This window comes from Pseudochaenichthys georgianus, chromosome 17, assembly GCF_902827115.2.
Source record: "Pseudochaenichthys georgianus chromosome 17, fPseGeo1.2, whole genome shotgun sequence".
NCBI lineage: Eukaryota > Metazoa > Chordata > Actinopteri > Perciformes > Channichthyidae > Pseudochaenichthys > Pseudochaenichthys georgianus.
Genome location: NC_047519.1, coordinates 21,616,712 through 21,633,721, shown reverse-complemented (window position 1 = coordinate 21,633,721; position 17,010 = coordinate 21,616,712). Strand labels below are relative to the sequence as shown.

General features: G+C 39.5%; 1 protein-coding gene across 1 annotated transcript in view; it reads right to left on the bottom strand.

Annotated features, from left to right (window-relative positions):
- Window positions 1-8,027, bottom strand: part of LOC117461728 (myomegalin-like) — a 44,773-nt gene extending 36,746 nt beyond the window's left edge. Inside the window, 2 exon segments of the mRNA XM_034103615.2 lie at window positions 1,641-1,717; window positions 7,434-8,027. Coding sequence (XP_033959506.1) covers window positions 1,641-1,717; window positions 7,434-7,574 — 218 coding nt within the window. The 5' untranslated portion in view covers window positions 7,575-8,027.
- Between the last annotated feature and the right edge of the window lie 8,983 nt (window positions 8,028-17,010).

The following is a 17,010-nucleotide window of genomic DNA, read 5'->3' as shown; positions in this document are numbered from 1 at the left end:
ATATCCCTTAGGATAAAAGTGACATAAGCATTAGATTGGTGTGCAGGTTGTCCGATGTTGCAGGTGCACAATGCGAGAAACTGGACTTTCCAAGCTCAGTAAAAAGCGGCTGGTGTATGCAACATTACAATTACAAAGAAATCATGTGAGCGTGTTACATAAGAGCACACACTGAAAGACAACAAAATCGTATGCAATACAATATAAAAAATAGAGGGCCTGATACAACTTTAAAAGTATCATGCCTTACAGAGAGAGACGGTCAAACTCTGACCAAGGTCACAGCTGAAGCAAGCACATATATAATGTCAGCATAATCCTGAGAGGAAAGTATCCTCAAGAAGCAGCAGTGGATGCAATTGTTTCTTTGCATTCTTGTTTCATGATGTAAGTGTTCCCCTCACTCCTTCAGAACCCCAACTGTGTGAGCATCTGTCTTTATTACTTAGTCAACGACGCTCTCCCAACATTTCTGCTCCCAGAATGGCTCACGCCGCTCTGTCGCCATGAGTCCTGTCCTGGGCCCTGTCTATGTACGTTTTTAACTCCGTCCACCGCATGCTACAGCTCAAATAACTGGGATATTTTGAAGCAGTCTGAGTAAAGCAAATGTCTGTCTCATGGACAAATGTTCTTTATGTGTAGTGGACAACAGCCAGCATATCTGAGCAGCATAAGTAACTTTGGTCAACAATGCAAATCATTCAAACTACAGAGAAATGCTGCAAGGCTAACAAATCTAGATTCAAGACACTGTCAGATGTGTAATTATATGCATACAATGTGAAAAGAGCAGGCAAGAACAAGTGGCGGACAGACTGTAACAATACAACACAATGTAAAGACAGGGAGTGACAATGGCAATAAAAATAGAAAGCAGTAATAAGAGACAATCTATCCTTTCCAGGAGCACCAACAGTAAGCCAATGATGAATTACACTGATTTAAAAGGTCGACAACCCTGACCTTTAAGCAGCATCTCTGTCGATTTCAGCAGTAACGCAATGCCAGGTATTATGAAGTGTAAGCCATACAGCGTGGGACTGAAATGCCACTATCCTAACAACCCAGGAGACCTCCACTCTCGACTTCACTGCCCATCAATCTACCAAACTCTGCAGCAGGTTCAAGTTCTCTACGGAGCAACATCTGTTTTAAAGGTAAATATATTTATGGCATGATACATGACACATACAACTTTCAGGAGTTAAATGGGCCCACGGAGAAAAATAGACTATATCCTTTTTGTTATCAAAGCCTACAATTCAAACAGGCCATTGAAGCAACTTGTTCATCCGACAAAATAACAGTTTTTATTAAAGAATATTTGACCAAATAACATATTTAAATAAACTGATCAAAAAGGAGTAAATGAAAAATGAAAACAACATAGTAATATGATATTGTGCGGTTAGTATCAATACAAGGACAGAAGATATCTGCCTGTCTAGTCTGCCATTAATTACAGACATTAAAGTGCAGAAAGGTCCTTTTACAGTGTTTTACAGTTAAGTTAAACATTCTCTTTGTTTTAAAATATCTATAAATAACATTTTGACACCAACATTCACACTTCAATGTTTAAATAAATGAAGGGTTGCAAATTAATAAATAAATATGATAAACCTGTGTGTACTTACAGTGCCTTGTCCAGATGCTGCTGTTTCTCCTGGAGCTCCTGCTTCAAGCTCTCTACTTCCACCTTCAGCTCGATGTTCTGCAGCAGAGGAGCAGGGAGCAGTTATCAGTCATTATTACTCATCATAAACACACATCATCTCCCTTCAGCATAACATCTTGATAAATGGTCATTTGAATAACTATTTACATTGTGAATACTAAGGTTTAACGCCGATAGTTCACACACCACCAGGTGTTTTCACTGTATTGGCTGATTAGACCTCCTCTCAAGACTATGTGGGGTATAATCAGCCAGAACTGGCAACACCTGTGTAGGCCTATTAAAAATAACATTTAACACTATACCATTTTCACTGTATCATTTTTGACTTGTCAGGACATGGTGCTGATTGATAAAAATGAAAAGACAGAACTGGTTTTGTGCATATATGGTATAAGAACACATTAATAAAACATTTTTTTAAGACAAAGCCTGTCATGTATTGCAGTGACTAAGGACTTTGAAGCCATGTTAGGTTCATGCATTCATGTAAATCGGGGTAATACATATATCTCATCTCTTGTGTAAATTGTGTCTGTATGTCTGTTCTGTATACCTGAGGCTATTACAGATACTATATAAAAAAAACACAGTATTGATCTGGTTCTTGAGTATTCTTGCCACCCTCACATCTTGGGCCCTTTTTTTGCCTTGTTTCTTACATCTCTTCATGACACTCTTCTCTCTCAGCAGAGTGATCAGGGTGAGAGCTGTGTATCATCAGCACTGAACATCTGACCGTGCTGTCAGTGCCGGTGTATTTTTAGAGCTGCAGAATCCAGTGCACCTCAGATATTCAACCCAGGGGCCAAAGGCTAAACTCCACAGTTTGTTTACCTGCTGGGGCCAACGGGGGGATTTCTCGGCCAATCAGGGCTCTAACACTGGGCTGGGTGGACAGAGGATTTGCAAAGCAGGATTGGTGGGGCAGGGCTCAATCTTTCCATTTTGATCGTGTGCGTCAGGAGTACCATTTATTTCATAGTGACTCATCAGATAGCTGGTTTGATTGTTCACTTTCTCTTTCCCTTGATATGTATGTAGCTGCTTCTCTGTCCATGTGTCTCTCTATGTCTGCCTGTCCTTGTCTGTCTCTTCTTGAAAAGTTTTATTGTGTCTTTAAGCATGTCCAAGTATGTTGACCTTACAATGTCCCTGCTAGAGAGCTTTGTGTTCCCATCACTCACACAGTTCTAGGCTACAAAGGCTCCATCGCACGCAGCCTGAAGCCTGCAGTGCTCATAAACATGTTGCTGAGAGGCACACTGAGTACTCAACACCAACACACTGCTGCTCACTACCCACACACACATCCATTCTGCTCGTGTGACCAAAGAACATAACACTTGCACATAAACTGGTCACGACAAGTCTGAGATTACACATTTACACATTTTCACTCCTTGCAGAATGAATTCTAGGCTATTAAGTTACTTTGCATCGAAGAAAGAACAACAATATCTTATTTGCTAAGATGGTAGTATTATCAAAGTTGAAAAAGGTTGGCAGAAATGAATGAATAACAGACATTAAGTTGTGGTTAAAAATACCCTTTCTGTATTCCTCTGAGGTTGGCTGCAGTGCATGGTAATGACACTTATATATCTAATAACTGTATTCAGTGTTAAATATGTTTCATATAATTCTTGAATTCATAATTAGTTTTAAGTGTCTTTAAGTACATAGACACAAAGCTTCAGACCAAATCTGTAATGCATTCAACTGTACCGAACTGAGTAAAGTAATTTAAGTATTCTTAAAGCTAATGACGGTAAATGATCACTCAAATGCTCTAATAAAAAATCATGTAACACGCAAGTAGGAGGAACTTTTATTCCTGCGTGTGTATCAACAACTTGGCTTATGGTAAGAGAGACATCGTCCCATCTTGAAAACAGCGCTAAATATAGACGCCCATCACCGAGCACCTGCTATTCTGCTGCCCTCCGGCCTCAGCAACAGACCCCCGAATAACCAAGCTGTGCAAGAGAAGGCTGCACTGACATGAACACAACTAACACACCTGCAACGCTGTGAATGATCTACTATGGACAGATATCACTTATTAGAATTGATATGTTAATGATGCTGCACATTTCTCAATAATAAACCTTGAAAATTCTCTTGTTGAATCGTTTGTTAACATTACTGTGAAAAACAAAATGTTCAGTACAATATGCTACATCTGATATTATTTTCATGCTTCGATTAATCTGCTGTTTATTTGTTTATGAATCAATTATTAGTCTGATCTACAAACATTTGATAAAATACTGAAAAATTAAAGACCATGCAGTTAAGTGCCACTTAATAAATACGTGCCAGTTAATAATTAAATGTAATTATTTATTTTTAGATATAATTAATTTACATTTAAAGGCCCACCACTCATCTTTCTTACTTTACTTTCAAATATTTTCTTTTACTGACTATATTTTGAAACTAAATGTAACTATTTATTCTATTTTGATGCTTCAGTATACAATCTGGCACCTTAATAACATTAAACATATTCAAAAATATGTGTTTTTATTGTGAACTAAAATATTGTTGTTGGACTGTAAGTTGCTTATAATTTTAAAGTGTATTAATGAACTGACGTGACTGAAATGAAATGCTTTTACTCTAACAAACGATATGGTAAGGAGAAACGTAAAACACGTATGCATTATGATGCTTGACTTGAATCATGTCATGTGTCACATATGGACACTCGTATGAACGACTGCATGTGATAAATAAGTCAGTGCACCGAGGCCTGCTCTATAAATAGAGTCTCTGCAGCTCAGAGCGAGATCACTATGTGCCCAGGACCAACACACCTAGTGTGCTATATTACACTGAATACTTTGGAGGGAGGACGGGAACACTGACACTCGACTAACACCTCAGGTCAGATAACAACTACGGAACAAAGATTTAGTCCCCAATAAAACTGTGATTAGACCGATTAACCTTCAGCCACACAGAGAGAGAGATTGAAGCTCGGGGATTGAAATCCACTCTGATGACGTGGGATCAGTTTACCCAATCACTGCTGGTATGCAGTAATTGTGAGGATAAGTTACTGGACTCTCAGGTCTTGTTCGGCAGGATCAAAGAGATGTTGATGATCAGCAGGGATTTGAAATGAAGGCAGAGAGAAAGAGGGGAGTTTTAAATGTTAGCTGCCTCCTGTAAACAGACGACAGCTGAACCGGGTCACCTTATTGTCGGTGCAAAGTGTACACGCACACACAGAGAGACACAGACACAGTTAGAAATAACACACATGCATGACACGTACAATGAAAAAGGAGGCCATTTTAGGACTACAAGATATATCTAATTTGTTAACTTTTTATGTTGCATCATTATTTTGGTCAATTGTTTAATATAGAACATTGTGAAAAATGCTTGCAACACATTTCCACAAACAGCATCATATTTTCTGTTTTGTCTGGAAAGTCCAAAACCCAAATATGTGCTGAATACGTTTTTTTTTTTTTAAACAGAACAAAGCAAAAACTCCTCACATTTGAAACAAGATACTGGACTTAAAGTGTTCAGTCAATAGATTGATCTATCAATCGGCCTATTCTGCAATAAAGCCAGGCAGCACAGCAGCAACAGAGTAGAGTACAGAACATACAGTAGTTAAAGTGAGTTTTTTCAATACCTATTCACATGTGTGACCTTAGCACTAACGATTAAGTCAAACAATGTTCCCTTAGCAAGCCTCGAGGGAAATATTAAAAACTTTAAAGTTATTTATTTGGTCTCATCGATATCAACTCTCTTCCTGAAATGATAAAACCACATTTTTGCCAACATTTATATCCAACAATTTCAAAAAGTGTATCTGTTGCAGTAGCTATTGCAGCAATGAATGGAGATTGTCAGTAAATCAATTGTATTAATCAGGGAAACATGTGGGATAAGAAAAATACATTTAAATCGGCAACGTGTTTTCACCCTACTCAAAACAGAAAAAGAATAACGTTTTAATTGTCCCCCAAACCTTGACTGAATTTCGGGCTGACAAACTAAGAGCTGAGGTCACCTCTTGGCCTATAGCTTACTTTGAGAAAGACAACTTTCTCGAAGTAAGTCGGCACCTATCAAGAGGCACCTAACTTATCCTAGATTAAATACAATTCAAAATTGATATTTAACTATTTAAATCAGGAAGTAATTGATAAACGCAAGGAAGATCTTCTCCCAATGATGGCTGATACCCAACATACATAATACGTTCAGTATCAGCAGCAGTACTGAGCCAGTGTATCAGCTTGATGGCCAGGAAAAGGCTAGTCACTGTGACCTTTTTATCTGTGCTGGACTATGGTGATTTGTTGTATATGAATGCACCTGCCCCTTGCCTGAACAAGTTAGATGCCACCTATCACAGCGCACTGAGATTTGTCACAAATTATAAAGCACTTACTCATCACTGTACCCTGTATGCCAAGGCAGGTTTGCCATCACTTACTGTAAAGAGGCTCAGTCATTGGTACACGTTTATTTATAAAGCTTTGTTGGGTAAACTCCCGTATTATATCTGCTCTCTGATAACACAGACAGTTGCAAGCAGCTATTGCCTGAGATCGCATGATGTAGTCTTGTTAGATGTGCCAAGAGCAAGGACTTTCGCAGCTCCACTTGCTTGGAACAATCTTCAGCAAGAATTGAAACTAAGCAATCTCATTCCTCTGCATGTTTTTAAAGCTAGACTAAATGAAATGCTCGTTGATACTATGTAAATGTCTATAACTATGTAAATGTATCCTGTAAATATAATGTATGATGTCCTTTATTGTTTTATGTTTCATGTGGAACCTATATGCTGCAGGTCTCCCTTGAAAAAGAGATCTATGATCTCAATGGGACCAATCTGGTTAAATAAAGGTTTGAAATGAAATGAAATGATACATCAGTAGATGATAGCAATATTGAACATGAAAAGCATTCTGACCAGGGATGTCAACTTTCAATACCTTCACATTGTTATATTGGAGTTACTGACACATTTCATTCAGATTTCAGTCAAAAGGAAGTAGGGAATCTGCATATTTGAAGGGCTTAAAACTGAATTTTTCACAAAGGTTGCATGAGAAATTGATTTAAGGACTAATTCATTATCAATAAAGTTGTTGTTTTTTTATTATTTTTGTGTCAAACGACTAATCGTCAAGGCTCTTAAGGTCACCACGTATGCCACCGGGTCTTTTATTTATTGAGGGTTGCAGGACGGGCAAAACTAAATGTACACCGTACTAAGGATATAACAATAACATAATAATGATCACAACTACCAGTAAAAGACAATCATGGAGAGCAAAATAAAGGTCCTTCTGGACAATTTTTGGCACAAACTTCATCAATTATTACTGAGCAAAGAACTAGCTTATGTGTAGTCTTTCAAAGGGAAGCCATATCTAAAAACAGCCACCTGGTAAAACAAACAGATGGCCGGTCACATCACTTGAATCACATCAGTGCGACAGCTGGGTCAACAAACAGTGGAAGTGGCTCAGTAAAGCAACCTTTCAGGATAACATACCTGCATAATGCCATGATGATAGACAAACCATGACACAAAGACAGCAATTACCTCTCTTGATAAGCTACTCACTGTCAAATCTCTCTACAGGGTAAAGTCCATCTTTTTGATCAACCCTACGCCCCTAAACAGCAATACCTAACATATATTCATATTAATCATCAGTCAAACAGGTTTCCACACACATTCTCTGAGAGGTGCCCTACTCACCGTACGATAGACATCCTCACTGCTCTCCTCGTACTTCTGCTGAATCCTCTCCTCCAGGAAGTAGATTCGGAGCTTGAGGCTGAAGTTCTCCTTCTTCAAGTCATTCAGGTGCTGTGACAAAGTACGGTAACCGTTAGACATGACGTCACAGAGCACCGATAAGGTGTGACATGTCCGTTATAGGTAAAAAATGAACGTCGTCTTCGACCTCTCCGTATCACGGGGGAACACGAAGTCCATATTAAAGGACATTGACTGTAAAGCCATGTCCATGTGTTAGAGTCCGGTAACCGTTAGACATGATTCTCCAAAAGAGCATAATGTCAAAATAAAAAATTATTTACAAAATGGCATCCTAGCCTCTAACAGGCCATTGGGATACCCTTTACAAACACACACTAAAACCAACACGTTCACTAGAGTCTAAAGGGGTGTTTGAAGTGCAGAGGGCGGCTCTGCAGCCGGCAGTCAGAGATGCAGCCATGACAGCTCCATGCTGGGCTCTGATCTACTGGGGACGGGCTGGTGCTTATTTTACAGGAGGAGACATCCCTGGAATCCCAGACTGCCAGGGGAGAGGGTGGAAGGGGAGACGAGGGGCCGAGGGAGGGTGTAGGGGTGAGGTAAAAGGCAGAGGGGATCACAGGCAGTTGTGATATGAAGAGAAATCTCATGCCTCTGCAAAACAGGAGCACCAGAAGGAACAAACAGGCACATGATGAGAAAGGCGGGGGCTGGATGTGGGTCCTCTTCTGTCTTTAGTATTTTGTCTAACTCGTTTGATGTGGATTCAACTTTAATTTAAAAGCATACGTTATGCAAAATGGCCATTTAAAGCACCAGATATTTTTTTTATTATTTCATAGTAAATGATTGTTGCATTAATGTGTGCATCACTTCAATGTTGCACTTGGTAAAGTGGGGTGTATTGAATTAATCTAAACTACTGGGCAGCTTAACCTATGATAATATATAATAATGTATTAGCTGATTAAAATGGTGCATTTATAATCTAAATGTGCAAAGTAGCAGGGGCGGTTCTAGGGGGACAGGGGGGGGCAGTGCCCCCTAACACTGACCTCTGACCCCCCTGTGGCCCCCCTAACAATGAAACGTTTTTTTTTTAATGTATATTTTCTGGTACTCGGTTTGCCAAAAACCGCAGGATTTTGTTGCTGTAATGTGAGATTGTGCAGACACCCTTATGTAAAGTAGAGATGTAACTGTTAATTGCCTTTGTTTTTATATAAATATGGTGTTAGTGCAAACATTGCACTATAACTTAAGCTGAAGCTAACAGTAATAACTATAAGATCTATCTGAAATAAATAAGTGTACTGAAACAAATACCAATAACTGTTTTGCATTGTTTTCTTATGCGCAATTACTTCATACTGTCTAGTTCTCTTTTTCGTCCTGCATTTATTGCGCCCCCCTCAGAAAATAACTGGCCCCCCAGTGGCCCCCCCAGTCAAATTGGTCTAGAACCGCCACTGCAAAGTAGCTAGTAGCTAGTAACTAAATATGTCAAATACATGTAATGGGGTATAAACACATTTGCCAAAAAAATGTAGTGAAGTAAAAAGTAGCATAATATAAAAATACTCGAGTAAAGTTAAAGAGCCTGTGACAGCATCCCAACAACTGTTGTGCAATGAAATATTGGGCTACTAGTAATCTCGAACCGTCAGTTTAAAAAAGAAAAAGCGATACCGTTCCGTTAAATATCAATAATTTCGAACATCGCGGGGAAATTCCTTCGAGTCATTTTGAAGTTTTGGGGGAAGCCGGAAGTGACGTCAATGCGGGAACGCTTCGAGAGCCAAACACGGACAAAGTGTGTTGTCATGCGTAGAAATTGTGAATTACTGAGATTAGGCACGTTAATAATGTTGTAATGAAGTTGACTACAGTATATTCATATTTGTCAGTGCTTTCATGTCAATTCGGCGACATAAACATAAATGATCGTGGTGAAGATGATGATTACATTAGGATTAAAAATCGGGAGTGAGAGCTGCTGAATTTCCTCCCGTCGGATGTGATATCAAAACAAATCGATTATTTTTGTAGTTGTAAACTCAAGTGGATGAAACTACATTTATTAGTGCTTTCATGTCAATTCGGCGAACATATGATACATTAAATGATCGTGATGATGATGATTACAAATCGTTTGTTTGAGCCGGTCTGCATTTCCTGATGAGAAAACAAACCGATGCTTTTTGTAGTTGTAGTACACAAACAACATGGATTAAACGTGTGGTTTTTTTACCACAATGTTGGGGAAATTAATGGATAAAATGCACGGATTATTATTATTATTCCCACTCCGATCGGGACACTAGGTCCACCGGGTCCACCGTTTCCCCGCAGCGAGGCTCCCCCCGTTGACAGTTTACGTGGGCTGGGTACAGTGGCGGACTGGCCATCGGGACGAATCCCGATGGGCCGGTACCGAAGTGGGCCGGTCGGATAAGTAACTAGCACATCCCCCATAGGCGGCGCGTGAGGCTCAGGTTTGAGAAGGCTAAGTAACTTATTTGACCTGACGCTGCCCGCCTCCGGCGTCTAGAGAAAAGAGATCACTCAGTGTGCGGAGTTTAAATCTCTCAAGTCATATTACAGGATAAAGGAAATATAGTTTAAACTGCCGTATGCAGAGAAGACGCCGACGTGTCGCACTTATCATTCATATTACATCATCAATCAGATCATCGATCATATAATATCATAATATATCATATATTTCCTTATCTGAGTCAGCTTCTCCAGCCTCATCTGGCCGTGCAACACTCACAGTGTCACAGACTGTATGCAGAAGTATTATTTTAAGCAACACATTATGTTGACGAAACACTCGAGACAAATGTAATTAAAGTCAGATCCACTCGTGTCTTAGACGTGAACGCGCTCTCAGCTGGAGAGAGAAACCCTGGCTTGATTCACCGAGTTGATAACCAGCGTCGTAGGACCGCTTAGCGAGATCTCGTTTGTTAGTTTGTTGTTGTTAGTTTGTTTGTTACTCAAACATATCCAGGGTATGTTGAACTGGCTTCGTAGTACAGGGCACAGGTGGCTAGCAGCGCTAATGTCAAAGACACAGACATTATACATTATATTTGTATTTTACCAGGATGCAGTGACACAAATATTTACATATTTACATTTACTATCTACAGCAACCGCCGCCCCTGACATCCCCCACTCCCCCCGTTGACAATTTACTAGCGGTACCGAAGTGGGCCGGTCGAGAGTCCCGGGATGATTTTTAGTCCCAGTCCACCACTGGCTACATGACCGTATGATCGCCCATATTGACGCACCTCATTCCTAAACTTCTAACAGATCCAACATAAACCGATCCTTCAGCCTCATGAGCTCTCAGACACGTTCAAAATTAAACTGTCATCGCTGTCATCGCTTGCTGCTGTGTGCACCATCGTGCGTTTTCATGCAGAAGCTGGGATCCTGAACGGTGCAGCTGGAGCGCTGTGCCCGCAATGACGTCACCCATCATTTGGCGGGACTTGAAGAATCCGCGAGAAGATCCAGAAAATTGTCAACATTTAAGGCAGATTAATGGTTATCAAAGTACAAATATCCAAAATCAGTTCAGTAACGGTTTTCAAGGGGACAATATTTACTCAAATTGATGGGTTTGGATGATGGGGGAAAACCGTGTCACAGGCTCTTTAAGTACACGTATTTCAATTTTTTTACTTAAGAAGAGTCCTTGAATAAATGTACTGTCTCATATTATACCACTGGTTAACACTAATGTAAAAGGGGGTCAATAAACATACACATACTTATCAGCCGACTAAGCAGCTCTACGTTTGTCTCTTTTAGCTAGCTAACTGTAGCTAATTATTTTGTAAGTAAGGTGAGGACATTAATTGCATGGTTGTGTCTCACTTGTCACAGAGGTTTTAGTTTTTAAGCTGTCGCGGGTATCATTTCTGAGGAAGAAACATAAAGCAAAAACAAGAATCAACAACATAAGTTGATAAGAGTAACCGCGCTACCTGCCCAGAACCAAAGGAAACACAGGTACAATTAGCCACTCGCTAAAGCTAGCCTCTTAAGAAAGTAAAATATTGTCAGATAAATGCAATGTCCAGATATTTTGTTCAGACGTTGCAGGAGACCAAAACAGAGCTAAAAGCAGAGTTAATGTCTGACTTACAGTCGTTTGGTGGCACGAAACACGAGTCAAAATGAGTGCTAATGTTGTGCCTGCTGGATATGACACTAGCTGTTTGCTAACATGTTAGCTATAACAACTGAATGAGTGACAGCATCCTCATCACAGAACTGACAGCCTGTAGCCTACACTTACTGGCCAATACCTAAATAATGCACTAAATGAATAATTCTTTTAGACTCTCTTAGTGTGAATATTATTGAAGGGGATGTGATTGTGTCATCTGAAATCTATGTGAAAATATTTAAAGTAATTATGTTTTCCTTCTATTCATTCAGAAACTCCCCTGACAAAGGTTAGCAGCATGGTAAGGTAATGGGAGCACGACAGACAGGTGAGTGGAGAGAAGTTGGATGAAATAGGAGACCTGGGAGCTGGGAGCCACAGGGCTATTAATAGGGAGGTGTCCTGAATCTCACTGAGTGGTGAATCCCCGACTGACGTCCCACAGAGAGATGAGTTATCAAAAAGGAAGACACACTCCACTAAGTCTGGTTTATCCTATATAAAAGTTACAACAGAAACAGTGCAAAGAGCATCATTAATAAAATAACACTGACACATGTTACTAACACATGCATTTAGTGGTGGACAAAGTATTCAGGTTCTTTACCTGGTTAAAGTACTAACAGTGACCAAATACACTGTTACAAGGAAATACCCTGCATACTAAATATTGTTTAAAACTCAAAATTATTACCATTAAATTGGATTAAAGTATAAAGTAGCATAAAATGGAAATAATCCAGTAAAGTTGAATTACCTCCAAATTGTTTTGTTTTGATTTTGAAGGACAGTACTTGAGTAGAGTTAGCCTACTCAGTTACTGTCCACTGACTGTTGGGTGCAGTTACGTCACTATTGTTGCTTGTTGCATTTAGTGAGTGTGTCTATTAAAGTGTCACATTACGTGCTGTTGCTAAATAATTCTGGGCAAAGATAGGTCAGGCGCCAGCGAAGTCTCCTCACAACATTATGGATGACCTCATGTACATAGTGTGTGTTTTTGAACTCCACACATGACACAACTCATACACACTCACTTTACATCGCTCCATCAAAGACAAATACACAGGAGTGAATGTGTGTAAATATGTGCGGTTAGTATGTGTTTAGTTCAGTGACACATTTATGAATTGGCAGCCATGCAACTGACTTCGAGTCCTCTCGTGACTAGTTGGTGACACCTCCCGTTTTAACAGAGCTCAGGCACCTCCAGAATAACATTAAGGGACTATTATAGTGCTTGTTAAGCGTTATATTCTGATCTGGTATGCGTCTGAACATTGACAGATTGGGGGTGTGTATTTAAGAAAAAGCGTATTGGACTTGGAATTGATTTAACACAGTCTGGTTATTTCAGAGGATAAGATAACTATTGGTTACAATACACAATATTACAAATAGACAGTGTAAACTCATGCAAAGTGGGTTACTTGCTGTTCTCAACACAAGGCAATATGAATTAAAGTACTTTAGTTCCTAGACAATGATCTCTGTTGTATATTTAAGGCAAGAACAGGTAAAAGGATGGAGGTATAAATCGGTGTGGGTACTTTGATACAAGATGTTTTGGACTTAACGTAAAGCTAGATCCTGACGGCAATAAGCTTAGCGAAGCAGGCATCCAAGTCTTTATGCAAAGCTTAAATTATATATTTTTTTCATGTGCACATGTTTTTAAAAGAAAGATGAGCCCGAGAAAAAGTAAATAGATTAAAAAAATATTTTCATTTACCAATCAGTCAGTCAGTCTTTTTCTTTGGATTCATAGTCATGATCATTTAAAGACATTTACATTGTTGTGTCGCATCAGACAAAACATCCAACATTTGCCTTGTTGAAGTACACTTTATCAGCATAAATTATAATTGTCATATTTAGGTTTAAATTGTGATCTGGACTGTTCTCCAAGCTCATTCCAACACCCTGCTGCCAAACATCAAGAGGGATGTTGAATGTAGTCTTTTTGAACAATGCAACTGGTACAATGCCTAAAAATAGTGCGGCTGAGTCTGAGGAGAAATCCTAAAGTAGGCCATGTCGCCAGGGGCACGCTTTCACAACCAGGAGGGATCAGGGTGTTTTCCATCTGATATCAGCTGCAGGAGTTCACCCTTTCTGTACAGTCATTTAATAAAATGTGTTCCCGAGAGAGTATGGATATGAGTAAGGATATATGTATTAGATGTCCTCAATATTCAGTAATCTTCTTCCATAGCAGGATTACTGCATAACAGCAGACCAAAATCACCTCATTACTTCTTGCAGGAAGATGTGAAGCCACTAGATGGCACTGTATGTTATTACTGATGAGAGTAGTGTTCATTATGGCGGAGGACAAAGAAGTGTCACTTTTATTAAGCTCATTGACAATTTAAAATAAAAGGTCTCACCTGTTCAAACTCCCTGAGCGTGTGAAGCTGAAGAGGAGGAGAGTTGTCTGTTTCATTACGACACAAATCTAAGCAGAGGAAAAATATGTTTTGAAATCACCAAATATCTGTGAATTAGCAAACCATATTAGCAAATATAATTTAACATGATCCTTGACTGCTGTGTACCTGTCATGCGACCTGGGTTTTTGGATGAAGTCTGCTCTTCCACAGCACTGTCGAGAGAAACAAAAACATATTGTCAACACTTACATAATACATAAGAGAGAGGAGAAAATACCTATGAAATCAGAAACCCATATCCGCATATCCATTTATAGATGTGTGAATATCTTACAAAATAAGCTTTGTAATTCTGAGAGAAAGAGCTCTTCTGGAAATTGAAAAAGCTGCTCAAATCTTTTCTCTAACAGCATAATCTTATTTACATGTCTGTGGGGAATTGGGGGTCATCAGGGAGTCCCAGCAAGGGGAGCAACTGCGGCTCAAAGTTGAACCAAGCCACTCAGAGCTTTAGTAGACGTACCTACCTGCTACCAACCAAAACTCAAACCTGATGTGCACATGACAGATGCAATCAGTGCAATCAGTGTTCTCTTAATCTGGTTTTAACAGAGTAATTTCCAATTAAATAAAACAAGATTAATGAACGGGCGTACATCTACAAAATGTTCTACAAAGAGACATGCCAACCAGGAAGAGACTGGAAATAAATAAAATAAATAAATAAACACAAAACAATGACAGATAGGCACAAAATGACTACAATAAACATGACATTACTAAAAAGATACACACAGAAAAGGCTTAACAGCTATAAAATCTGTATTGCTCTTAGAGGTTGTGGGGGCTCATGCATGTCTTTGCCCAGGTGTCGCTTGTCTCATAATCTGTGTGCACTGACCACAGCACAACAGTAGCAGCATAAGCCCACTATTTTTGCCAACCATTACCCCTCATACAGGGCTGCATTCTGTTCATTAGCTGTCCCCTTTCCAATCTCTGTGTGTACATTCCTCCGACAGCTGCTCCATCAGAAAATGTATAGACAGTTGCTGCATGCCAGAGGATTAAACCTTTGCCAGGTGGATGAATAGTCTACATGCTGCATCATTGTGGTGGGCAGGGTATCAATATCACTACGTGTTCACTACTGTTGTGCAAATATCAATGTGATGGTCCATTTTTAGTAACAGTGAGAGCCCCTCTGTGTGGGAGGGATTTGGTGATGCAGTAACCTACATACAATACCACACACTGCATGGAGACTTTGAACTCCAATAACTCTGAATTAATGATAAGTAACTCTTATACTCCATATTGATGCTTAACGTGGGTTGTGATGAGTCAAAACGATTTTTATTATTGAAAGTCATGCAGTCAGTCCTTATTCAGTCGTGCTCTCTCGAGTATTTGAAGGAATTTAATCTTAGTTTTTACTTCTTGGCTTGTTTCATTGAGTGTCTCCCGGCCATGTATCCCAAATGCAGTGTTGGGCCCTTTAAATGTTTGCTACTGTATTGCAATGTAAGTTCATTTGTGCAAAGTAGGCCAAAATTAGCCTCCTGAATCATGTCATCCTATAGTAATCAGAAGATATTATGAATGCATTGGGCTGACAATAGAGACATCCGGTGCAATATAGCAAATGAACGTCAGCAATTTTATCGACAGTGGCTTCAATACCTTTAACAACCGACCCATAAAGGATGCTACTGTATGTGATACAGACACGGCCCTTATCACACCGGAGGATGCACGACAGAACGCTGGAAACCACATATAGAAAATATTCACATAGAAACCGATATTACGTTTTTAATTCACCCAACAACAGTTTATAAGCCCGTTTTTTTAAGATACCCAGTGAGGGCTATAGTGTTCCTCTGCGGTGTTCCCCCGCACACAAGCATCCTGCGCCTCACCTCTCAGACTCTCCCCAGATTTGCTCCGGTGGCGATGAGATCCAATCCATATAGGCTGTTTCCTTCAGTCAACGGGCATTCATGCCGGTAAACCGCTGCTTTAAATCACCAGTCCATTGTTCATTTTGACAGAAAATACAACCACACAGTCAGGAACATGTCATAGTGTACGCGCTCGAAGCACCGCGCTCAGGTTAGGGGGGGGTGTGTGCGGATGCGCGCCCTGAGAATAAATGCTGGATGTGATAGAGCCCCGTCCCACAGAGCAGAACCCCTGCTGTTCAACCTGAACACCAGCGCGAGCTGAGGGGAACAATGAGCTGCTTATAGTAAAACTGCATTCTGAGTAAAAATAATGTTCAAATCAATTCCTGATTTGACTGAAAATTGTTGATTTCCCAAGAATAAGGTTTCCATGACCATATAGGCAACATGTTGATTAATACTCCAGTTTACTCTGAGACAGAAGATCAAACCGTTTTCATGTAATCCTTTTATTTATACATCACATATACTGAGGTAGCTGGGCCAATCAAATTTGGACTGAAATATCGAAATTACATCTCTCTTTGATATTGACTACAATTATTGCTACAATGCATCAATTCATTATCAAGCAAATGACTTGTGCATGCACTCTAAGCAGTGATGCAATACATATTTCGATTTACTTTGATTTATTAATAGTTATATCACACTAATAGGACACTCAATTATTAGTTATGCATGTTTAAAGTACAAATAAACTGCACAATTCTGAATCAGAGAAATATATATAATTTTTAAGATGCAAACAGGGTTGCAGTCTGTTTTAATCCCATGACATGATCTCTCCTCTAGTTTCTCTTAACTGAATTATTGCAAAATACTTGGAAAATGGTTTCTGCACTAACTTTTGCTTTATGCATACTTGGCAACAATTCTCTACAGTTGAAACAATGTGGTATTCAGGGCAGAGAGTAATAAAGGCTTTACAGCACACATTGTTCAAATTTTGCTTAATTATTAGTATTTTTATTTCATTATTCTTTATCCAGCAACTTTCCCAT